We start from the raw sequence: 26030 nt of genomic DNA on the forward strand, positions 1-26030 counted from the left end.
GTTATGCTTGGCCTTCCTTATAACGAAGCATGTGATATGTGGTCTCTGGGGCTGGTGGCTGTTGAGCTTGTTACAGGGGTGCCACTCTACCCTGGAAAAAAATATTATGATGTTTTGAAATTCATCATAGAGACTCAGGGTCAGCCACCAGATCATGTTCTCGATCCTGGCGTGTACACTGAAGACTATTTCACAAAAGACAACTACAACCAACAACGCTGGACATTTAAGACCGCCCAACAATTTAAATACGAGACAGGACATGAATCTTTGGAGACAAGATACATAAAACTTAAACGTCTGGATGACCTCGAACAAATAATGATGTTTAGACGAGGACCAGAAGATGGCCAACGCTTATTTGTCAGCCTAATTAAAGAGATGTTGGCCTTGGATGCACACCAGCGGATAACACCCTCTCAGGTTCTACGGCATCCCCTTTTTCAACCCTGGCCTCTCCAACAGGTTCCCAAGTATCAACATTGAAAAACCATACAGAGTCAATCTCCAGCATGGCATCTTCCACCCTGGACAAAAGTGATAAAAACACAAACTGGGGGTTGGAAAAGGATATTAACAGCAAATTACACTGGAAATATTAATTAAGCTGCTCCAATAATTATCACTTTGGCTTTTTTTTTTTTTAAATTTTCACTCCCCCCACCCCAACCAGTCGTGGCAGATGACTGTCCCTTCCTGAGTCTGGTTCTGTCGAAGGTTTCTTCCTTTTTAAAGGGAGTTTTTCCTTCCCACTGTCGCTAAATGCTTACTCATAGGGAATCTTCTGATTGCTGGGGTGGCCAAAACTCTAGGGGAACTAGCAATTCTGTGAAAATTAAAAAAAAAAAAAAGCCTACCAATATTCAAAGCAGAGCAGCGGACACCTTACCATCACATCAGTCCTTTAATCCGACCTAAAACACCATGTTTACAGAAATAAATTCCATACAAATTGGAAATAAATTGTTGTTTTTGATTGTTTATAAATATATAGTGCTACCCTTCAGCCTCCTAGTAGACATACCTGTGTTATAAATGTGAAACTCCTCTGATTTTCAGAAAAGTTGACCTCTGACCTTGAAGTCAAGGTCACTGAGATTTAAGCTTCACAGAGATTTTCAGTAGATGCAACCATGGTATTGATTTGAAAACTCTACACAATCACAAACTTGGATGTCCACAGCGCCTCGCCATATACCAAAGATTAAGAGGTGTTTTTTTCTAGGTTTTTATAAAGATTACAAAACACAAATAACAAAAATGCCAACGCTATTGTCATTTTTGACAACGTTATTTTGATGTTGTCTAATGTAGTGCAAAAAAAACAAAACAAACCCAAAATTTAATAAATAAAGTAAATAAGGTATATACTACATAGTATACAAAATTTTAGTGGTCCACAATGGGGTCAATGAACAGAATGAAGGAAGTAAGTCTTTTATATGACAGTGGTGTGAAAAAAGCGTTTTCCTATTTATTTGTATGTTTGTCACACTTAAACATTTCCAGATCATCAAACAATTTTTTTTCTTTTTATGTAAAAAGAAAAAAATCCTTTAACTGTCCAGTTTCTTGATGTTATGATGCTTCTACCACTGGTTTGTCATTAATAAATCAGACTTGGCTGCTGCAGCAGAAAAAGACAAAGAGAAAATGTAATCACACAAATCAGAGGTGCAGATTTACACTTTACCTGAAACAGAGCAAAAGTGGCTTTTTAAATAAGTAATGAAGTATTAAGTAATATTAGGCTAGATGTCTGGACATTACTAGTTTCATTTGGGCCTTCTGGGCCATTAGTCCTCTGGCTTATTGCCAGTTACCAGCCAAATAGCTTGTGTATTTTATTATCTTAGTGTGTTAAAGATTCTAGTTCTTATTCTGGTCAAACTGTGCTTCATTATTTGTTTACAGCACAGCTACAGTTCCAGGTGACTTCAAGTCAAAAGGATACTACATGTCAATGGCCAGCAGCCTGTATTCAGTTTGAATATTGCAGTAAATGTACCTAGATCTGTTTCTATTGGGTTGTGAATTTGGTCTCACTGTTACATCCAACTTTTAGAATGGGATAAAGACAAAAAGAAACAAGACAGAATGGATTTGTAGTTAGAAATCCAAAGTTGCTTCTGTTTTGCCCACACACATTGATGATGATTTCACATCACTAAGCAGGTTATCAAATGTGGACAGAATGTTAGCAGAATCTTATAATTCTCATAGAATTATGTTTTTGTGTCATTCAATACAATGTGTATATGTGTGACATACTGATATGAATCATAGTATCTTATGGAATTCCAAAAATGGCTGCCAGGACAGCTGCCACCACACTGATGTGACACACTACAAATCAACTCTTTGATGCTCTGTGCTGAGTCTGCACAATAACCTGCACTTAAACATTCATTTAATATCACGTACACATATACACATACTGTCCCTCAAGAAGACACTGAGAAAAAATAAAGAATAACATTGAGACTGTAACTTTGCCATAAGTCATAGGTGTCAAACTCTGGCCCGCGGGCCAAATTTGGCCCGCAGCCTAATTACATTTGGCCCGCGAAGCCATACCAAATTACTATTAGAGCTGGCCTACTGATATTATACAGCTAATATATATATTGTTTAGTATTAAGCTTTGCTTGTTCCATATTCAGTTTTCCAGCAAAACTTATTTGAGTCCATAAGAAAAGATTCATTCTTATATCTGGAGGAAGATTTATTTTTCAATAAATATTAATGTTAGCCCGCGACTTTGTTCCAGTTTTGAATTTTGGCCCACTGTGTATTTGAGTTTGACACCCCTTAAGGCTTAAGGGGTCAGCACAACAAATCATCAGCCTCCATTTCCCACTATCCCAAGCTGTCCTTTTCACATCAGCCCTCTGCATGTTCACCACAACTACATCCATGAACCACTTCTGAGGTTTTCCTCTTGCTGGGCAGCTTCATATTCAGCATCCATTGTCCAGTATTGCCATTGTCCTTCCTCTTCACATGTCCAAACCATCTCAGCCTTGCCTCTTTATCACCAAACTGCTTAACCCGAGTTGTCCCTCTTATGTGCTCATTTCTAATCTTGTCCATCCTGGTCACTCCCAATCTTAGCATCTTCAATCCTGCCACCTGCAGCTCTCGCCTTCCTGGATATTCTTCTTCCATCTGAAAACATAGTCCACGGAGACTCCTGACCTAATTTGTCAACTTGTCCATCATCACTGCAAATAAAGAGAGCCAACTCCTGATGTAATCCCATCACCACCTTGAACCCATCTAGCCTTTGACCACTGTCTCATTATAAGACACACTAACCAAGCAAAGTAGTATAAAAAGTAAAAGGATGTTATGTATTGGTACAGACTCAAACCTTCATTCTCCTCCACTTTTCTAGTAAGAGAAAACTGAAGCATACAATTAATAAGATGTGGTCCATAACAAATATCAGTGTGGGAGCTGAAGAGCAGTGCGTGGGAATTAACCCTCCGTTGCCCAGAGCCCTCTGAACACCACCCAGGTATTCAGCACATCTCCGTGGGACCACCTTAAAAGATTGAGAAGCCAGTGAACCACTAGGAGCGTCTGTCTGGTATAACTGTGTTTTAAGGTGGACTGACATCTACTTTATCTTACCAGCTACCTCCACTGTGTGTGTCGCCTTTAACAGACAACCCCAAAAGTGTCAGTTACCGCGATATCTTGAAGAGGAGATACCGCGATAGCACGACCGAGTTGCAACTCGTTTGCTTATTGGTCTGAGGGTACTGTTGTAAGATGGCGCCCAACGAAATATGAGTGGTCTACAGAAAGAAAAACTGCAGCTAACCATCTAACGAAAATCGAGGGGAAATAAAGAATAACCCAGCCACAGAAAACACCGAAATCACTTCGATTTCCTGCTTGTTGTAAGAGGAGTGGCGTTTCGAGGGCAGAGAAGCGGCTCAGACCTCGGCCCGGTTGAGGAAGAGAGGTAGCTAACGCGCCCGCTAACGTTAGCCTGCTAGCTTCAGAGAAAACAGAAAAAATGTAGTCGGTGTAACGTTACCGATACAAGAGAGCTAGCCGAGCTGCCGCTGTTTCCTGTTTAGATGTCGCCTGCGTGGATGCCGACGTGTGCCTGTTTGTGTGCACGGTGGCGTTTATGCGCGTTTCCAAACACAGCTGTGACTGCATCTGACTTGCAAACAACACGCGGCTAGTTAGCAATGCACCTGGCTAACCTAGCGCCTTGTGTAATCAGCTGTTAGATTGGCTGCTTTCAAAATATCGACCCATACGTTTAATAATAACACAGTTACTGTTTACAGCTTGCATCTTTTCCTTATGCAGCGCTTTCCATCGGTGGCTTGAATACTGCATCACATTTGGAAAGTGAGCGCGCTTTTGTCCCAGCTCGTTTTCACTCAGTCAGAATTAACCCTTTCCTATTACTATCGTTGTGTGCTGCAGCTGGACAGTGAGCCGTAGGTCAATTTGTAAACACTAGTGAAACCGATGCCAGCGCAGCGATTATTATCTTCTGTATTTAATGCATTTGAGAAATGAATGGAGAAGTGTATTGTACCGATTTTAAGAATAAGGGTGATGTGCAAAGCTGTAGAAATATAAAAGGGATAAACATGATAGGCCGTACTTTGAAGATACGTGAAAGAGTTGTTGAAGCTCTGTTAAAGAGAGGGACCATCGGCGAGCAGCTCTATGACTTCATCCCACGAAAGAGCACTATAGGGTGTTTACCTTGAAGGTGTTGATGACGACGTAATAGAGATGGTGATGGACAGGCTGACAGATGAGGTCAGGCAAGAGTCTCCGTGCACTGTGATGGCAGACGACATTTTGATCTGTAGTGAGAGCAGGAAACAGGTGGAGATATGATCTGGAGAGAAGAGGAATGAAAGGCAGTTCAAGGAAGAAGGACTACATATGTGTGAATAAGAGGGAGACAGATGAAAAGATGAAGCTGCAAGGAGGAGATGCAGTAAAGGTGGATAGGTTTATATACCTGTGGTGTACCATCCAAAGCAAGGGACAATGCACAAGAGAAATGAAGAAGAGAGCACAGGATTTATGATAGAAGGAAGAGTGAAAGACAAGAATTACAAGATGGCAGTGACATCTGCTATGATGGATGGTTTGGAGACACTGGCACTGAAGGGCGGGATCAGAAATGAGTGATTCAAGAGGCAAAGTTGGAGAGGTGATTTGGACATGTGCAGAGGAATAGTTGGTAGACAGGATAAAGGATATTCAGTATGGAGCTGCCAGATGGGAGGAAAAGGGGAGGACCATAGACAAGATTCATGGCTAAAGTGAGGGAGAACATGCAGGGCATTGGTGTGGTGGAGGGGGATGCAAGGACTATGGTTAGATGGAGGAAGATACTCTGCTTTGGCAACCCCAAGAGGGAGCAGCTGAAAAAAAGGATGATCTTTAGTACATCTGTGTTGTCAAGCGTTACTGAAATTTCTGTTCATGTTACTGTTAATGGGCTTTGATTTAAAACTGTGCTAAATTAAATTAACTTTCCTTCACAGGAGAGAAAACTGTCAGCAGCGATGAATAACTCACTGGACGGTACAGGCTCCTATGAGGAGCTAGTTAGGCAGAAAGCTCGTAGCATTCCTCAGCATCGCATGAAGGAGTTCCTGGAGTCCCTGGCCAGCAAAGGTCCAGACGCCCTGCAAGAGTTCAGCCAACAAAGCGGAGACACTACAACCACTACCACTACTATGGTGTACCAGCAAGAGACTAACTGCATCTACACAGACAGCACAGAGGTGGCAGGGTCATTGCTTGAGCTGGCATGTCCGGTAAATAACTACTCTAAATGATTAAAACCCAGTCTTTAAAAAGATTAAAAAATGAAGCTTGGACTGCTTTCTGCAGGTGCAGGTGCAGGTCCAGCCACAGCAGCAACAGATACAGGAGAACACGTCTCAGCAGCAGCCTGTGCAACAGAATACAGAGCAACAGATAGTACAGGTCTGTACTTCTATTAGGTCTTTGTGCTGTGTATATCATTAAACTTGTTAATAATTAATTTCCCGAACTGCTGGCTTTTATTTTCAGGTGCAGATCCAGGGTCAGCAGCAAGGTCAGATGCTGGGCCAGGTTCTTCAAGTGCCCTCTGGCTCCCATCAACAGCTACAAGGTGTGACTACTGCACAGCTGATTCAGTCTGGGGAGCTTACAGAAGAGCAGCACCAACAAGTAAGTACAAAACGAATTCTCAGGATTGCAAATATTTAGTCAGTCACTTTGAATTTAATATTTTTCATCTTTACACTGGTATTAGCTGCAAGCGCAGTTGGTGGCAGCTGTTGCAGGGGGACAGCAGATCCAAATTCAGACAGTAGGGGCCCTCTCTCCCACCCAGCATCAAGACAGTGCAGAGAGGAGAGTAATGGGAACTACAGTTGCCACATCTCAGGGGGCAGGTGTCCTCCAGCCAGCTAAGAAGCGTAAAGTGGACATGCCCATCACTGTTTCCTATGCCCTACCTGCCCAGCAGGTAGCCACAGTCCTGGCTATCCCTCAGGCACAAGGTCAGCAGCAAAGTTATGTATCTCTGCGGCCAGACCTCCTAACTGTGGACAGCTCCCACCTTTACAGTGCCACAGGTACTATTACCAGTCCCACAGGGGAGACCTGGACCATCCCTGTGTATTCTGCACCTACTGCATCTGGAGGCCGTGAGCAGGTAACGCATATTGCCATCCCCCAGGAGGCTTATGGAACAGTGCAAGTTGCGGGAACAAACACTACAACAATGCCAACACAAGTTACTATTGAAAATGACAAGCTGAAAATCCCTGCCAGCCAAAGCCAGACAGCACAGGCTGTTTCCAGCATAACAAGCTCTGGAGCAATGGGAAGCCAGGAAGAAGTGGTGCACACGCTGGCCGCAAACACACTGTTCCCTGCTCAGTGATGAATGAAACATCCACATCCCCGTGGCAGTACAGGGCTACTCAAATGCTACACAGTCCCTTATTTGGGACCCACAGCAGCAGGTGCTGCATACACAGGGGCTGACAGGACAGGACGCACAGCAGCTACAGGTAATAACACAGGTATTCAGCTATGTTTATTTTCACTTTGAAATGTAGATATGGTAGTCCTCAGTGATTGAGATAACATTGTTTATGTGCTTATGCCTATGCAGGGTCAGACAGTCGTAGCAGAGGTAGATGGTCAAGGCCAGCAGCAGGTGCAGGTGCAGGAACTGCTGCTGCCTGCTACTTTGAAGCCAGAGGAGGGGCTGGAGGTGTGGCGGCTTTGGGCTCAGCGTAAAAATGCAGAATTGGACAAATCAGACAAAAATAAACTTGCACCAATTGGCAGTAAGTGTGCATACCCAATGATTATACATGAGTTAAAATGTTTAGATAAGACGTGTTGCCATTTCCTTTTCTTTCTTTTTTTTTTTATTCCCAGTCACTTTTTTGTTTTGTGTATTTTAGGACGGCAGGCCCTGCGTTTTCAGGAGGATTTGGTGTCATGTGCAGTTGCTGAGCTCTGTATGGGTCTCTCTTTGATGACAACTGAGGCCCGGGGACTGGAAGGGGAGACTTATGAGGCTGATGTTCTTTACTATGTTTTTCTGTGCATACAAAAAGTAAGTTCACTGTGCAGGCTTGCCCCTTATCTTCATATCTTCACCCGTTAAATATTTGTTGATCTCTGGTGTGTTAATACAATTGACTCCTTCTTTTTTCTTTTTTCTTCTTACAGTATATGTTTGATAATGGTCGTGTGGATGACATTTTCTCAGATCAGTACTACACCCGCTTTGCTCAGAGTCTACACCAGATCCTGGAGCCTTGGAGGCCATCTGTTCATCCACTAGGTGAGAGCAGCACGTGTTTACCAAAGCTCAGCTGTTTTCACACATGAACTCAGGATGGTGTCAGAGAATCAGCCTGGGATAATATACAAAGTTGCTATATCTCACGGGTAGCACAGCAGAAGATAATCTGCTTCAGATACATTCTCACTATTGGAATCCTTTGTTTGGATTAGGTGAAAGAGCCTTCTGGATAGAACGTGCATGAGTCAGTGCACAGTGCCTCCTTGGCTTGGTGTAAATTTTCCAGACAATTACTTGTGCTTTTCTCACATGGGTGCAATTGGACGTTACACAGACTTTGCACTAATGAGGTGGTGGTGTAAAGACAGCTTAATGTCTCATCTGACATTTGCATTTTTTCTGTTTGGTAATGTCTAGAAAAGCTCGGTGTAGTGCAAATGGTTCTAGTGTGTCTGTATTTACTTAGGCTCAGGGACCTGCCAGGCTTGCAGCACACTGGCAGAAACCCTGAACTAGAGCTTGACTAATACAGGATCTTTTAAAACCGATACCCCTATTTTGTGATTTAATAATCTATCAGCCAATTTTTTTTCTCATTAAGATACACAAAACATAAACATATTTCCGAAATATTTGTTATGTGCAGTTACTTATGAGTCTTTACTAAGATAAGATCACAGTGCAGTTTAAAAATAAACTTGCTTAACTTCGTCACGGGACTAGTCGTTTAGGCTCTGATCAATACATTAAGATCAGCTGGTTGTTTGCAGTGTTCCAAGTCTATTTTTCTAACAGGGCAAATGGCAGAGTGCCCTCTGGTGGATAAACTATGCAACATAAACACAGCATTTTCTTCATATCTCTTCTTTACATTTTTCATTTTTATTTATTGGTTGTTATAAATGCTGATAGTGATATATTAAAACCTAGCAAAAATCAACAGATATATCATACAGGCTCTGACCTGAAGCTAGCTATGTAGCGCTTACCTTTGTGTTAATTCTGAAAAATTTCTTGTTCTTCACCTCTCACATGACAGAATTATTTACCCATCCAGATTGAAAATACATGTAGATGTACACACTTTGAAAGCTTTTATCCCGGTGATAGATTCTTAAACGTAGATGTCAACAAACTGGATCTGTGTGAGAGATGTCGCCACTTTTATGGACTTGAATAAAGCTGCCAGAACAGAATATTTATTCCATAAAATTTACATAAGTAGTCTTGGCTTGAGATTCAAGAGAGCCAATAAACCTTTTGCCCCGCAGTACTGCTAACTGTTCACTATTGGCCGTTACAATGGAGTCATGCTTGCCCACCAGAGTAGTGAATTGGTCATTCAATTGAAAACTATTTATAGAATAAAATGAAGTGATGCTATTTTAAATCCAAGTCAGCTTCACTGGAACATCATATTGTTAACCATTATGATGTTATACATTACAATTTTTAAATGTATAAGAGAAAGGTGACATGGTGACCTTAGGTCACATAGTAAGATGATAGGTATGTGGATTTTTTTGCTACATCAATTTCAAGTATTTATAACTTCTTTTCTGGAAAATTCATATTTGAAGCTTTGTCGTGTGTCATGGCTTCAACTTCGTGTTTTGTCAGAATCAGTTTTATTGATCAAATGTTTGTCTGCTGAAAGATCTCGATTCAGTTCCTTTTGAACTTTTAATTGAAGGTAGATTTAAATTCTGATCAGATGTCAGTGTAATTTGTAACTTCACTGATTGGCAAAGCATGTAAATGCAAGGTGGCAATTCAGTTTATTTTTTAAGTTCCAGACCTCCAACTTTGGAGCGGTTAGCGTTAATAAATACTACGTTTAGGTTTCTTTCTAACCTTTCTAACTCTAAGCTTTTTTTTTTCTTGTAAAGAGACCACACAGGTCCTCTAATGTGTTCTTTGCCCTCTCCTGACAGGTTATGTTATTCCCAGTCATGTGACAGAGGAGATGTTGTGGGAATGTAAACAACTAGGAGCTCATTCTCCCTCGACACTGCTAACAACTTTAATGTTCTTCAATACCAAGTGAGTACCAAGTTAGGTGCTCTCAAGTGTAATGTTTACTGGAGTAACTTTATGTGGTTGTCTCATGCTTAAGTGGGCATGATAAACCCCTCTAAATAAGAGATACTCTTCATCTACAGCACAAATAACTCTTAACCTACAGAGCTACAAAATACTAAACGAGATTCTGCACCCCCTGTACTGGCTTCATGGTTGCTTGCAATTCTTTCTTTTTTTCCTGTTTCTACAGGTATTTCCACCTGAAAACAGTGGATCAGCATCTAAAAGTCGCCTTTTCAAAGGTGCTCAGGCACACCCGGAAGAGTCCCAACAATCCTAAAGATAAGAGCACCAGCATTAGATACCTAAAGTCGACAGAAAGGTTCATAGGGCAGAAAGGTAAGAGCATGCTGGGATTGCATTTGTGCTGCATTTCACATTCTCATTCTAAGGACAAACTAATGGAGACTGTATGAACACTTTTTTTCTTTTCAGTGACAGATGATATGTACTCAGAGCAGCTTGAGGACCCTGAGAACCCACTGCGGTGCCCCATCAAACTCTATGATTTCTACCTCTTCAAATGGTAAATACAAAACACTATGAAGGACACTAAGGGGAATCGGTGAATGAGATATTAAGAAGTGTAAAATGTTATCTCAAAGAGATAATCTATGCAACCAGTAAAAAGTAAATACATTTTAAACAATGTGGTGCTTTTCATGCTTTTTCACTCTGGCCGTGATTGGCTCCTTTAATAAAACTGCATTTCTGTTAATCATATGGGAAGCGGAGTATATAGAGCAGTTTCTGCTGAGGTGCTTAAAGGTGTGAGAACACTGTTGCTAGGCAACTGACAAATATATATATATATATATATATATATATATATATAACTTTTCCCTTGCTCTTCTCTCCAAAAGGTGACCAATTTTTTGTTTCCTACTTTTGAGCATTACCAGTGATAAAAGCTACAAATGTTTGGCTTTCGTTGGCATTACATTGTAGTGGCACTACATTGTTAACAAATGTTATGTTATTAATATCACATTAATATGTGACTTTGGTGCCTTTTTCTTTGAGAAAATTGTGAAAATCCTTGGATTCAAGGGGCTGTATTGATATTGTCTTTTTTGTATTTATGGACTTTCAAAATTTGCAGTTGTGTGATCCCAGACTGTGCTCTGTAATCAGTATGTGTACCGTAATTCACAAGATTAATGCCTGGATTTCAAACTGACCCCACACCGAGCATAAACGCCAGGGATTTTTTTTGTCTTTAATGTACATTTGCCAGAGGTGACTGGGTATGACTGTTGTGCTAGACTCCTTAACTACTGTGGGCTTTTAATCGTTATTAGTCTATGCAGTACAGCCGACTAATGACAACAAAACTCATTTTTCTTTCTGTACTTCACATATTCATGAGATTTGTGATCAGATCATGAGCCAGATGAGCTACTGACGTTCTGGTTCCTCTTAAGGTTTACCAGAGAAGCGAGAGTCTCCACTGATCTGATTGTGACACAGTGTGTTACACTTGGTTAATTTAGATCTTTTGACCAAGAAGTATTTGACATATTACTAAATTTAAGATTGTGGACATTGTTGTGTACTGTTTTGAGCATATAAGGTACTTTGGACAAGTCGAATCTTACCTGCTGTCCTTTTAAAAGGTAAAAATCCTTTTGCCTCTGTTCCCACACAGAAAAGAATCGTATGCAGTTTTTTTTGTAATGGGGGGAATAAAACTAAACTTTGATTTGTTATATGAAGCGTTTCCTGAAAATGTCCTCTTTATCTCTTTCAGTCCACAGAGTGCTAAAGGTCGCAATGACACCTTCTACCTGACACCTGAGCCCGTGGTGGCTCCAAATAGCCCCATCTGGTACTCAACTCAGCCAATCCCAAAAGAACAGCTGGAGCAGATGCTCGCCCGCATCCTTGTTGTTCGTGAAATCCAGGAAGCCATTAACATGTCCGAGAACGTGCACTAGTTGGACGGAAGGAGAATGAAAAACGAACTCAGCTCTTCTTTCTTCACCAAGCCTTTGATTGCTCATTATGAGTAGTTTTCTATACTCTCACACCCTCCTGTGGTCTTTAAGGGTGGCATGTATTGTATATGTTTATTTTCATTATGTGTCAGCATATCTCACACATACGGACTGTAAATACACGTACAACCAATAGATTGTTTGTCTTACTGAGGCAATCACTTTTTTTGTTTTGGCCAAAGGATTTAGTATCTAATCTTTTTATTGGACCTGAACTCTAATTTAAGTGTTATTTTTAACTGTTGGTTCTCTTTACCAACAGTCTGGAACAGCTTAATAATAATTTTCTTTCCTGTTTTGTTTTAACCTGTAATATATTTCATATATATTTTCACTGGGGTTGGCCTGCGCTATGCTGCTTTTCTTAGACATCTCTTTTTTGTTGCTTTAGTTTTCCTCTTTTGCCTTGGTCACTGTTAAGTGTCACAGTGAATACCTCAGTGGTATTAAAACTGCATTAAGTAGCCAAATGTAGGCTAAGAGCTCATTTTCAAGCTGTGGGAGTTCTTTGTGTTTTACTCTTGCCTGTCTGGAACTGAGTTTTAATGCACACACTCTGAATTGGGAGGTGACTTACATTGTTTGCTTAAACCGCACCACCTGTCGGACTCGCTCAGCAGCATCAAATAGGAGGACTTTAATCTGCTCCGGTTTTGATTGCAACAATGCGTCACTGCTCGGCTCGCATTTGCTACACGTTGGAGGTGCGGCTTTGGATGCTGACTGCTGCTGGACCTTCTTTTCTCCCCAAAATTCACCTGATGAGGCATCAGGTGTATTATACATGTCTATTACAGGAGAGGTGAAAGACTCTAAAAAAGTGGGTTAGCCCTTAATGTTCTATAATGTACAAAACTCATGCCTCCTTCATGTACTGTAATAGGTTCATCTAAGGAGAATGGCAGTGCCTGTGTGTTTTTTGAAACATGACCTTTTTTGTACAGCCACTATACCATGTGTCTGCCTTTCTAGCCAGTCCAGTATGAAGTCTGCACATGCGTCTTTAAGTACCGATAGCCGGCATTGTGTGATTATAAGATGATGCACAATGATTTTTCAGGAAAAACAAAGATCTGAATAAAAGTCATCTTACAGTGGCACTTTATCAGTAGTCACAATAAAAATAAAAACTTTAAAAATGAGATAGAAAGACATGCTGTGCTAACATTAAATATTTTGTCAGTAACATGAAGTATGTGCCAGTATATACAGGTACCAGCCTCAATATTTTTTTGCCAGGATAGGTAGGGTAACAGGTTTGACCTGATTTCTTCTTCCTTGAATTCATTCTCTTCTAATGACGATACAAGCTGCTCTTTCTTTTATCTGCATGTTGTCAGGCCAGTTTTCTGCCTGCAGGGCCCGACCGCAAGCAGTATACAGGTCCTTCTGTCTGAGCTAATGTATGATGGCAAAAAATTTTATGTAGTCTTTCTTTACATATATACATCTTCCAGCATGTCTGTTCAGTTGAAGTGTGTGGCTGGATTCAGCAGTGAAGAGGAAGGAAGTAATCGCCTCAGTAGGTTGCCCGGGTTTAAAATCTGCTGCATTGTGTTCTGTGGTGGGTCAGCTGCAGGTTTCTGTCGGGGTTGGTGACGGTGGCTCCTCCCCGATCGCGCTCTCCGTGCTGATGAGCTCTTAGGCCGATCAGGGATGCCGTTGTTGGCATTTAAACTGGTTGTCTGGATCTGTGAGCTCCTATAAACAGCAAGTTCCCAGTTAGAAGTCGCAATATAATACAGAGACAAATGATACGCTTCCACCATGCTCACCATGCTGAGGTTCCTCCACTGAGCCAGTGTAACAGACACTGATGAACAAACACGTACTGCTCCTGAATAGACACAGGACAATGGGAAAATGATGTGGATGCTCATCCTTATGTTTGGTATGACTCAAAAGTGTGCAAAATGTGCAGATTAGTAATAAATACAAGTATGTATTTTAATACTTGCAAAGCCTCATTACATATCAAGATTAATTTAATATTAATAATCTATGACATTAGATTTCTTACGTTTGATGACCTTGTACGGGTGAGCAGACGTGGGGCATACAGAAAGTACTTCGTTTAGCTGCAGTTTGGCTGTACTTGTACTTAGGTATTTCCATTTTACTTGTACTTTATATTTTAACCACATTGTAATACAAAGCCAGACATTAATCAATTTAATCTGGCGTAGCTTTCATTTTCAGATCAAGATCTAAAAGACAGAATATCTGATCAGTTTATAAAATATGAAAAGAAGGACTGACCAGAGTCTGGACCATCCCCATTCGATGCAGACGAAGGTCCTGCACAGCAGCCTTGATATCAGGCCGGATACCCCTTGCACACAGTTGTTGCAGCCAGAGCAGTGTTACAAATGTTCCTGTCCGGCCAATACCTGCACTGAAACCACAAAAACAATTCACCATTCGACTGATAATTCATTATAAACGACAGGAACAATACTGACAAAGACATTGTTTTTCTGACAAGGCGATGGGATTAAAGTTAGAGGTCACACCTGCAGTGCACCACAGCCGGTCCCAGACGAGGAATGGTTTCCAAATGCTGCCGCACATGCTCAGTGAAGACGCAGAGAGTGGATGGGCTCTTAGGGACTCCCCTGTCAGGCCAGGAGGGGTAGTAATAGTGTGTGATTATCCTGTCTGTTGGACAGTCTCTCTGAAACACAAACACCATAAGCATTTATCTCTTTGATGGATTACAGGTATGGTCAATGCACACAGGAGTACGCTGCAGCAGGTTAAAGAGGGCACAGAGCATAATGCATGCGTCTTTCACTTACATGCCGGAGGTTAATGGTGGTGATAAAATAATCTGGCCCTTGTTTGCGAGTCACTGTTGTGACTTGGATGAGTCCATGGTAAACTGTCCCTGGGTCCAGTGGCCAGTACTTGTCACAGAAAACCTGCACACAAAGAATGAATTGATAAGTTTAGAGCAAATGTCCTCTTTATCTATGTAAGTGAATGTGAATCCTCTAGAATAACCAGGTTACCTGCATTAATTGATCAACTCCAACCATCAGTCTAATTATATTATAGACTAGACGTCATATTATCTGCCACTAATGCCATTAATCCTGTGGTCCACATACTTTTCCATTTACTGAATATTTAATGTACTTTTAGCTAAAACTGTGCACAGATTTATATGTAAGTTTGGATCATTCTTCTTTGCAACATGGGTAAAAGTCTGAGCACATTTAAAAAATTATATAGATAAACAATCGATTTAATTTTTAAGTTATACATGGTTTATTTTCACTTTGTTTTAATTAAATAATTTTGCATACAACACTGAATGTCATAAATAAATAAATTGCCTACATATTAATTTATCTTTTTAGTCTTTATATACCATTTATTTATTTATTCAAGAAATAAATAAATAAATGGTTTGTTTGTTTGTTTTTGTTTTTGAAGTTCTAATGTAACAATAAAAGAAGCTTCACACACACACACACAAACACACAAAATGAGTAAGCATCTCTCACTATGTCCTTGTGTTTCAGAGCTGTCACCATGACAACAATCCTGACGTTTTGCTCCCACACCATCCTCCAGAAGTCAGCTATGGTGTTGGGCAAAGGACCCTGGGTGCAAATGAAGTCTCTTTCTGATCCTCCACCCTGAATGCAGGCACACATTTAACAACAGGTGCAGACAGATGTAGGTAGGAAGAAGTGATTGAAGTTGAGGGAGTAAATGAGATCTTACAGGCACAAAGTTTGCATTGATGTAGTCAGTGTGTGGATAGGAGTTTTGAACAGAGAGCCTGACCCGACAGTGATCATCTACAACCAGATGTGGAAAAACAGACAAAAGTTTGAAATGTTGCTACGCATACTTGTTATTCTTTGTATTATAAGAGTCATTGCACTTACATGGTAAAATGAATGGGTATCTGTTCTTTTCCCTGTTGGCCTCAGAGTCCCCAGCCCTGGTGGGGAGATCTTTTCCAACTTCATTGAGCTCCTGCATGGACCCACAGACATTAACATTGCATGAAAGCACAATCATAAATCTGTTTGCATTTCAAGCTTTAGACTTAAGAGTTACCTCAAACTCCTGTTTAAAGCCTCTGTAGCTATTAGCAGCCAATGCCTGGCACTGCAAATTAAACTCCTGCAAAATTTGCGCTCTTGGGAAAGTTTGCACCCTGTAAAAAACAACAGAATTTTTAAAAAAGGAAAAACTAAAAATAAGTTATCACTGTGTAACTAACAGTTAACCTTTCTTTTTTTTGTCATTGCCCTGTATTCACGATAGAACAGCTGGCCAGCTGTTGTAAATATTAACATGTGAGGAAAATGCTCCCAGTAAACATACTTTACTTTACTTAAATTCACAACTTACACATTCTTTAAAATGTCACAGACAGGAGTGGAATGTAGTGTTTTTCTTTTTTGTCTTGTATTGGATTAGAAAAATGTACAACATCATCAAGTATAGTCAAGCACTACTAAGATCCTATAAGCACTCTTTATATCCTTACCTCATGTCTTTTCAGGAAATCCCGCACTTTTAAAAAAAAGTTGAGCGTCAATATCACTAAGACGACTCTAGTTTTGATCCTGTAAAAGAAAGAAAAACAAACAAGATAAATTAAGAACAGAATGTTAAAAACTAAAAACTGAAAGCGGTCAACACTGTGTTTACCTTTTGTTTTCCCCTCTCCTCCCACCTCATCCACTAAAACTAATTGTACCTTTGCAAGATAGACAGCTGACACCAGGAAACAGTTCTGGTTTTTCAGAAATGATTAATTTTGTACAAAAAGCCTCTCTTCCTATTGCCACAAGACAAAAGGCCGTGCTGGCGTGTCGAGCACAGCCCAGCATTCTCCCTGAACAATTAGTATTACTCACCTGACAAGAAGAAAAACCTGCTCCAACAAGTTGTCAAGCCCAAACGCCCAACAGCAGAAGCACAAAACACAGTCCCAGAAGCTTTAGTGTCTTGCTTTTTTTTTCAGGCTTACCTTTGTAAATGGGCCTCAGATAAATATTTTAAGTCTGCCACGGTCCGCTGAAGAAAAAGAGTAAAATACTACAATTCTCCAAGGCATCTTAAAGGTGTCTGCTTTTAATTATGTTCCCTCTGTCCGTCTCTGTCCCTCTTTCTCTTCAGACAGGAAGAAGTGGGATGGGTGGGGACAGTGGGTGGAGAGAGGAACACTAAATTTCGGAGGAAGGATGTCAGTACCACAGCGATTCTTTGAATACATCATAAAATTCCTTGTACCTGAGAGACAAAATGTTCTCACTTCTAGTAAACCTCTAAATGTAATCTTCTTAGTACAAATCTACAGGCAGATAGATAGGTAGGTAGTGAGGTAGGTAGGTAGATAGGGAGTTTCCAGTGCAATCTTGACATATGACGTGTAAAATTTAGTTGGCTAACTTTTAGAATGTCAGCAATAATCTCAATCAGATTTTACCTGACACGAACATTTCAGTTTATCACTATTTCTGGGATATCTTGGGTGGCTTATTTCAAACATTCTACTTGTGTTTGGTAGTTCAAATGCTTGTCCCATTACCCAGTCTGTGCTAAGCTTAAGGTCATGAACTGCTATGCTGATTTTGAGTACTTTGTTCACTCTCTGAATGCAAAGGGCTCTGAGGTAGCAAAACAGCCTCAAACTATGATATTCACTCAGTCATGCTTCACTGCTGGGAGAAGGGTTAGGTGCTGATCTGTGAACATGTCTCTGTTTTACTCCAAACACAGTGCTGTGCATATACCCAAAAACTTTTGTCTCATCGTTCTGTCCACACTTTCCCAGAAGGGTTGCAGATCATCCAGATGGTCTTTTGCTAAATTGGGTGCGTTCCTTTATTTGTGTTTTTTATGGTGACCACTAAACAAAGAGTTCAGCAGTTTGCTCAGATGGGCTCGTGACTTGTTGAGGGTGTATACTGCCTCCAGCATAGGCTCTACCTGCACTGCAAGGATTATTTTTTTCTTAGTGTGATCTTTGCAGAATATCCACACAAAGGTAGAGCAGCAACATTCCCGAAGTTCCTTCATTTGTAGCCAGTTTATCTTTTGCAGCCTTTTTTTTTTTTTTTTTTAGCTTTGTGCATGTAGAACTGCACAAAGTTGGAAAAAAGCTGCAGCTTTTACTTATACTTCTTCATTCCACACATCAAATGTAATTTTCATTACTTTGAAAAAGTTGTCAGTACAGATGTTAACAGCCCCTAAAAACAGTGAGGCAGGAAATGGTTACTGTTACTGACTTTTTTTTCCATTACAACTATTTGTGTGTGTGTCACACCACACCTTATCATTTATCAGTTTGTAAATCCGGATAATCTAAAGGGTTCAGAGTCGTTCACATGCAGATAATACATGGACTGCGCCTGCGTGGTTTCAAGAGAAACGCCCGATTTTCTTTCTCTTTTTTTCTTCTTTTTTTGATAAGCCTGTGCGACCGTAGGCTCAACCTGATTGGGTCATTTTACAAAAAGGAAGTGAAAACATGTTGCGCTTTTTCGAGCACGATGAACTATAGGCACGCAGGATATTTGTGGACAATATGAAATAAGTAACTGCACGCTAAACCCTTTTTACCAGCTGCAGGCAGCTCTTACAGCGTGCGAGAGCTGGAAATGCAAAAGGTTGACTTTACAGATGGACACTCGAGATTCATTTGAGAGCTCAGACGCCGCTTCCTGGTTTGTTGGACGCAAAGAGAAATAAAAGTCCGCGTGTCATTCATAAAGATAAGCCAGACTCTGCAGAGGGGCAGAAATGGATCAAGCACGACCCCAAACCACACAGGAAAGCAAGGTAAAAGAAACAAACGTGCAAAATCCCCTCGGAATTATGAGTTACAAACTGTAAGCTGTCAAAATGCACTTCTTGTGCGCATGCTTCGACTGACCTTTCCTTTTTTTTTTAAATTTCCAATCATTTACAATAAGAATAAAGGAATCAAAATGTCAGGAAATGACACAAGCAGTTGCTGCGATATCTGAAAAACTCCAAATATAACAGGAAGGAAGACTCGTTTGTAAGCACAGGGAGCACTACTGGGCAGAATGCTTTATCTATTTAAAATCTTGTTTATTTTCCGGAAAGTCAGTGATACAAATAAGCGTCAATATTTTATTTCACCTACAGGAGTCTTTTCCCAACTTAAATGTGTGAAATGTTATGCTTTTGATTGAATATGGTATGTCCTGATCCCAGAACTCCAAAAACGAAATCGAAAGTGTTCCGGATAGATGACACTGTGTTTAAAGCTCCGCGTAGAGATACTTAATCCATTACTATTACTTCTTCTTAGGGCTTGGCGTAAGTAAGTTTGTTACTAATAATAATAATTATCATTATTATAATCAACTTGTTTGTCCACTTAGAAAATTTAGTCACGTCAATCTCATTTTAGTATATAGATTTAATTTTAGTTAAAATGCTGCAAATATAAGAAGCTTAAATGTCAAATATTTAGGAATTTATTATTTCCCAGACTGATTCATCTCTTATAAAATCATGTCCTACTTTTATGTAACACCCTTATAACTGTGATTAACTGTGATGCTGTCTTCAGGGGTCAGTGTCACAGCGGTACAAGGAACACAGTGATGACTCCACTGACAAGAGGGCTACCGACAACACTGTGTCTCCGGCTAAGGTACATCGTGTTTAATAACAAAAACCAAAAAGCTTTATAGATTATTCTTGTAAAACACCAGATTGTGATGACTTGGGTAACCCCTGTCAATTCAGGATGAGAAGAGGGCGATCAGAAGAGTGCGAAGTCCATCCAGACCGAGGGCATGGTTGTCCGCTTCTTACAAACCAAAGTTTGCAGGACGGTTCCACAAGCCTCGGTAAGAATGCCTAGGTGGGAACTGGGAGTACTGATACCTAGCCTGAGAATCATTTTGTCTGCTCTGACATCTTTTTTTTAACTCCCTAAATGATGCAGTTTTACAAGGGATGACCATGCATTCCACAAAGCCGGCTTTGGCACCCAGCGGCACCACCACATGAGCCACTGGGCTTACGTCCACCGGAGAGATCACTTCCATTCTAAACTTCACCACATTCCACTGAAGGAAAGGGTCAGGCTGAAGGAGTGGGAGAAGGAGAAGTACAAGCAGAGAGAGAGCACTGAAGAAGGCTCCTCTCCAAAGCAAGACAACAGTAAGTTCTACAGAAGAGGTCTGCGATAATACAGACGGTTATAGCACACAAACACACTCCCTTTGCTTTATTTAAACATTTACACAGACATAAAGTCAGGACTTGTGCAAGGTGTTTATTACATGTGAAGTTCATAAAAAATATACGTGAGGCCCATAAAGACATATCTTAAAGACTTTGGTGTGGAACAAATTCGACTGTTATTAATAATTCAGCTTCCAATATTCTTCTTGCTTGATTTCCATATGATGGAAATCTTAAACAAAAGCATTTTTTTTTACATCTTTAAACTTTAAACTTTAGTTTGTGACTATCAGAAGGTGCGCATTAAATAACACTGATGTTAAAATACAGTGCAAGCTATGAAAGTCTGAAGTCATTACTATTTAATGTCCAAACAGTCATGTTTGAAATATTGGTAAATGGACTGGTTCTTATATAGCGCTTTTCTACTCTTTCTGAGCACTCAAAGCGCTGTACACAACTTGTACATTCACCCATTCACACAAGCACATTTTTCTAAGTGCTTTCTAAGTAACATTCACACACACATTCATACTCCGATGGATGCATCGGAGAGCAATTTGGGGTTAGTATCTTGCCCAAGGATATTTGGCATGCAGACTGGGGAAGCCAGGAATCGAACCACCAACCTTCCGATCAGTAGATGACCTGCTCTACCACCTGAGCTACAGCCACCCAAATTGTAAACCACATGGTGTTAAGCTGTATGGATTTATTTGGAGATACTGTGGCTATTTGGGACAAAATTCTTGTAGTCAAGTGGAAAATCGCAGTCGAGGAATATGACGTTCAGCAATCAGATATCTTTAGATGTCAGCATTCTTTATGGCCACGCCATTTATTTTCAGCACCGTCGGTGGGAGAACAGGCTCATTTGTACTTGTAAATAGTGGTCAGGCACGTGGCAGAGCTAGAAAAACACCACAAACCACTCGATGAAACAAATAACCCTCTGACACAACGAAAAATCAAGCGCTGTAAACATGAAAAAGATGTCACTGTCATTGCCTTCACCTCCTGGATTTCTTATCATGTTCACACATAATCCACAGTGTACTGCACAAGCTGTACACGTCCCTCTTTGCACTATAAAATAACCACTGGGTGGCAGTATAGGCAAGCAGAGGCAGACGCACATATTCAGAAGCACTTTGCATTACAAATATTTGGAGGGCATTTGCTCATTGTGTATCTGCTGGTTGGTAGGTAGTCACACTCTGGTAGCAACAAACCAACGTTACATAATGCTGATAACTAAGGAACTTTTATTGGACTCAATAGATGGATTATGTCATATGGCCTGCTGACAGTGTAACTGTGTGATTTAGTTAGTCAGATAGAACAGATTAATTACTTACTTCATCGTTTTGTAACATAGGAAGTAAATGGCAGAGGTTTAAAATATCTTGTGGTCATGTTCCGCTCAGTTTTAACACTAACTGTGAAGTCCACGTTTCCTGTTTTGTTGTTAGTATAAAGCGGTATGCTTTGTTTCTGTTTAACGGGTGAGCTACTGTATGTTTTTATTTTGCACGCAGGCACTGTATCTGCGCGCACACTGCAGCACTGTGGAGGTGTGTGTTTGTGTATGTGTGAGTGCTGAACAGGTTTTTTTTTTGTTTTGTTAGTGTGTGTGCGCGCCTGAGTGATGGTGCGATGATGGTGACTCATCGTTGATTTGTGTGTATATATGAGTGCGAGAGAGAGGAAAAAGAGAGGGAGCAACTAGCCAGCGGTATATAATGAGCCATGACAAAGCTATTGCCTCACATAGGGACGCTGCAGCCAAACAATGCAGTCCAAAATCACATAAATGACAGCAGATTCTGCCAAAACTTTCTCTGATTCCAGATCCTGATACTTAGAACAAAAAACCCAAAACAAAGCAGAAGGAGGCATAAGAATAGCGTAAATGACGACTAAAAGATAGGGTACTCTGGGAATAGGAAAAAAAGGGGGCCCGATTTGGTATAAGATAGTGGACATAACATTTTTTCCCCCTTCTGTTCTGTGTTGACCTCGTGTTTTCTCTGTTTTTCCAGCTACTAGACCTTTCTCTTCAAGGTCCTCCTCCAGCAGAGACAAGGACATGCAGTTCACCGTAAGTTCACCTGTAAGAATGGTGCTCTGCTTCCCAATTTTATTATGAAGTGTCAAAAAATACGCTAATATCGTTTCATCCATTCCTTGAAAATCACATAATTTTCTTCTATTATAACTGGCAAAAAGTGCAGTGTTGGGTGGCACAGTCAGAGTTATTGAAATGTGGTTTATGAGGGCTTTTCTTTTATTCTTTTATTCATATATATATATATATATATATATATATATATATATATATATATATATATATGACCACAGAGACTGGCATGAAAATGAATGTTTTATTAATAAATATTGCCGCACTTACTTAATTTGTCTTTTTAAAGACAATTAATTAGCAACTGGACCAATAATGTGAAATAACTGTTGCTACCACGGTCTCAAATGTGAGAATATTACTTATACATTTAACTTTGTTATAAGTTTGGGAGTATTTTTTTGAGACAAAAATTAGTATTTAAAAGCGTTTACTTGTGTTGTTTTACATTGTGAAGAGCTTGCTATTCAGTTTTTTAAAGTTTTGTATGTCGATTGAGTTATTACAGTCAAAACTGGCAGCTTAGTTGATAATAATGATCTAAAAAAAGAATCAATAGATTAAGCCATAGTGTGAATCTTTGGTTTTCTGTCATGTGTTTGTTGTAAATAAGGGCTTCCACTTGCAGCTCTTTTCATCGTCATATCATCTGCACACCATTTTCCTCATTAATCTCCGCTCTACAATGCCAGAAAGAGCTGAAAAATGCACATTTTCGAAGTAAAGAGCAAGATTCCCCCCTGCCCCTGTTTATCGATCAGTTAAAGTAGTAACATGTGGCTGTCCAGGTAGATGGTGTGTTTGTTTGCTCATCCAACGTGAGCTCAGGGCGTAGACTCAAATGCAGAAAGCCCAGGTGCTGCAGAAAGGCCTGAAATCAAATAGTCGCATAAATCTCTTGGCTGACCTAAGCACAGCATGGAGCAGAGCAGCACATGATGAATCACAGCTGGTTGCTGCTGCAGTGAAGTTGAAGTGAAAAGGGAAGAGGTGGTGTTTATAGACCTGTAGTTTGGGGTCACCACTTTGTAAGACTTCCGGTTAGAGACTGCTGTTCTCTCTCTAGTGCAAGTTTCTTTGTAGATTCTTTTTTAAATTCATGTTAACAGCTAATTAAGTGAAAAGCCATATACACTTGTTATGATTGAGTTTCTATCATTATATTGTCTTTTATTTATTTTTTTGGGTTGGGTGGGGAAGAAGAGCTGGGCATCACCGGAGAGACCTTTGAAAGCGACATTTAAAAAGTTACTCAACAGTCACTTGAAGTTTTGCTCTTCACTGCGTCTTTTTCTGCGGGTTGTTTAATTGTGAGTACAAGTGTGGCCATTACTGAACTGCACTTCTTTGTTGTGTATTTCTGCCCCTGAACTTAGTCAGAAGAGTTGACAAATGAAGAATTTGCTTGCCTCTGTGTTAAAAGTTAACATGTGGCGCTACTCTTTAGTTGTCTGCCGGTCATAAGCAGCTCATTCATCATCAGTGTTTGCTTCCATGTCATTGGCTAACTATCTGAATACTACAGCCCAACTGCTGCCTCTAATTTTCTTGTTTTTCTTCCCTTTGCTTTCTTTCTTTCTCCCTTTTTTTTTTTTTTTAAATTTCTGATTCGCCAGAGCGACAGAAATCAAAGCAGGGAGAGAGATCACAAGGGGACAAAAAGCAAAGAACGAAGCGGAGAGAGGGAACTCCCTTCAACTGTGAGCCAGACGGCGGCACGAGACAGAGCCATCCAACAGAAGAGGAAAGAGATAGATGAGGTGGATGGGGTGTCATTACACTCACACACACATGCACATTCACACGCACATACACGTGTTGGGAGAAGGGGTAGCTATAAACAGAAAAGTAAAGATAAGAAAAGCCGGGATTAGAGCGAGAGTGACGGAGGGAAGATCTGAGGAAAGCGCCAGGAGACGTGAGACAAGAAAAAAGATTTGTTTGTTGTAGTATAAACATTAGATTTGAAATGCAGAGCCAGAGGCAACACAAGTCTCATTACTGGCTTCTCTTTGCCAGGCCTGACAAAGAAGGTTTTATTCACTATTTTACATGATAGATGGTGTTATTCTTTCTTGTTATTCTTATTTTTATTTCTCTAATTGATCCTCAATGTAAAGTGAGGCCGGCTCACCTGTATCACAGGCAACGTGCTTTAATGCCGCCTTCAATGTGACAGACGTCACTTGAGGTTCTGCTTATCTGTGTTTGTGTGAGAGAGTGTACGTGTGCTTCCACCCACTTGACGGAAAAGATGGCCTCTTGCTTTTCATATCTCCATGGTTGCAGGATTATAGATGCACTGCAAGAAAAAAAACAGTCTGGCAACAGGTAGCTGATGCAAAAATGTCTACAGAACTCCGTACGCACACGTGTGCGCACATATAAATTGTGAGCAGTCAGCGTGCGAGCATTTTGGTGGAATAATCCATTCAGTGTAATTGAAAATGCACTCTTCCTTTCCTCCAACAATCCCACTTTGTCCCCCTCTTTGTCCTAAAACCATGATTGCATTTGTCTTTCAGGTGTACTATCAGGAGTGTGAAATGTTTGGCTTTGTAGTAAAGATGCTGATTAAAAAGGATCCATCTCTGGAGCGTCCCATCCAGTCCTCTTTACAGCAGAACCTCCGGGACATCGGCAAACGCTGCGTAGAAGCAATGGAGAAATTTATCGAGGACTACGACTCCAGGGAGCCGTCACACTGATCAGACATGCCATGCTGCCTGTGTTCTTAGTCTTTTAAAGTGCTGAGAACTTGATTTGATTTATTGCTGCTTTTGTTTTCTTATTTGTAATAATCTTGTGCATTGCTGTCTGCTTCTTGGATAATCCCCTCTGTCTACAGTGTAATTCTGAACACTGGTAAAAACGTTTTGATTATGCTTGTTATTTTGAAAATGTGCTGGTGATGATGACGATGCACTGGTTGTATTGCTTTAAAAGGTCTCATATAGACTGAAATATATTTTGGCATAATTTATTTTTGCTTGCAATAAACTTTGTTTACAGCGTTTTAAACATTATGTGGTCCAAAAATATGCTCAGTGATGTGTTCATGGCTATATAGATCAATTCAGGTCACAGCAGGAAATACATTAATAGGTCAGTAGGTGACTTGGACACACACTATTGTTTATGGTTTCAACACCTGTAGATTCTGTGATATTTGATATAGACCAGTGTTGCTCGTCTTACAGCCTGAATCACGCCCCCTCTGCCGATCATTGTTTAGTGTACTAAATTGTGTGAAGAGGTTCGAGCTATGGATGTGTGAAAAAGAAAATAGACCCTCATTCACTAAGGTTTTACATATCAGGACATAATAAAAAAAAAAGCACCACCTAGTTTTTACCAGTTTCTAAAATTATTTAAATTTAACCTCAGAAAAATAACACATGACATAATAAACCATGTTATTATTTATTTAACAAAAATTAACCCAGAATCCAGAAGCGGTGAGTGAAAACCTGTGTGTACCATGTAATTCAGTATTGTGTACAACCAACTTTATTAACAATAATCTGAATCCTTTTCTCTGTGAGTTTATTCAGTCTCTTATGTTGTCATGAACATTTTTTGTCCCACTCTTCGTTATAGGGTTGCTTCAGTTGATTGAGGTTCGAGGGCTGTTGTTTCTGTGCAGCTCTCTTAATGTCCCACCAGAGTATTTCAATCAGGTTAGATCATTGTCTTGTTGCATCACCAAAGTTGGAGCAATCTTTTGCTGTCAGACAGATGGTCTCACATTTGACTAGAGTACTTTGGTATTGGATGAGTTCATGGTGGACTCAGGTTC

The 26030-nt window shown here is 40.3% G+C and overlaps 3 protein-coding genes across 5 annotated transcripts; 2 read left to right on the forward strand and 1 right to left on the reverse strand.

Moving 5' to 3' along the window:
* The first annotated feature begins 3721 nt into the window (after nt 1-3721).
* Nucleotides 3722-12386, forward strand: LOC146494599 (transcriptional regulator QRICH1-like). The gene is given in 13 exon segments (XM_085145501.1): nt 3722-3973; nt 5538-5813; nt 5890-5985; nt 6073-6213; nt 6299-6930; nt 6932-7064; nt 7169-7346; nt 7467-7621; nt 7738-7852; nt 9748-9856; nt 10086-10234; nt 10331-10421; nt 11646-12386. Coding segments are annotated over 12 exon segments (2241 nt in total). The 5' UTR covers nt 3722-3973; nt 5538-5558; the 3' UTR covers nt 11833-12386.
* A 590-nt stretch (nt 12387-12976) lies between these two features.
* LOC146494600 (receptor-type tyrosine-protein phosphatase V-like) lies at nt 12977-17181 on the reverse strand. 2 transcript variants are annotated; one of them, XM_085145502.1, is made up of 11 exons: nt 16889-17181; nt 16403-16481; nt 15967-16066; nt 15792-15882; nt 15625-15701; nt 15402-15536; nt 14691-14813; nt 14406-14566; nt 14152-14287; nt 13668-13729; nt 12977-13593 (listed from the first exon to the last, which is right to left on the reverse strand). In XM_085145502.1, the coding sequence occupies exons 2-11, from the start codon at nt 16405-16407 to the stop codon at nt 13359-13361; spliced, it is 1125 nt and encodes a 374-aa protein (XP_085001628.1). In that variant the 5' UTR covers nt 16408-16481; nt 16889-17181; the 3' UTR covers nt 12977-13358. The 2 variants fall into 2 exon arrangements, with proteins under 2 accessions (XP_085001628.1, XP_085001629.1); XM_085145503.1 differs by having other exon boundaries at nt 16567-17181.
* Nucleotides 17182-18316: 1135 nt separating this feature from the next.
* LOC146494601 (uncharacterized) lies at nt 18317-25494 on the forward strand. Of its 2 annotated transcripts, none has more exons than XM_085145504.1 (7): nt 18317-18705; nt 19469-19552; nt 19648-19751; nt 19850-20067; nt 22134-22204; nt 23848-23991; nt 24757-25494. In XM_085145504.1, the coding sequence occupies exons 1-7, from the start codon at nt 18667-18669 to the stop codon at nt 24937-24939; spliced, it is 843 nt and encodes a 280-aa protein (XP_085001630.1). In that variant the 5' UTR covers nt 18317-18666; the 3' UTR covers nt 24940-25494. The 2 variants fall into 2 exon arrangements, with proteins under 2 accessions (XP_085001630.1, XP_085001631.1); XM_085145505.1 differs by having other exon boundaries at nt 18320-18705; nt 22134-22192.
* The last annotated feature ends 536 nt before the right edge of the window (nt 25495-26030 follow it).

This window comes from Neolamprologus multifasciatus, chromosome 20 (genome assembly GCF_963576455.1).
Source record: "Neolamprologus multifasciatus chromosome 20, fNeoMul1.2, whole genome shotgun sequence".
Lineage (NCBI taxonomy): Eukaryota > Metazoa > Chordata > Actinopteri > Cichliformes > Cichlidae > Neolamprologus > Neolamprologus multifasciatus.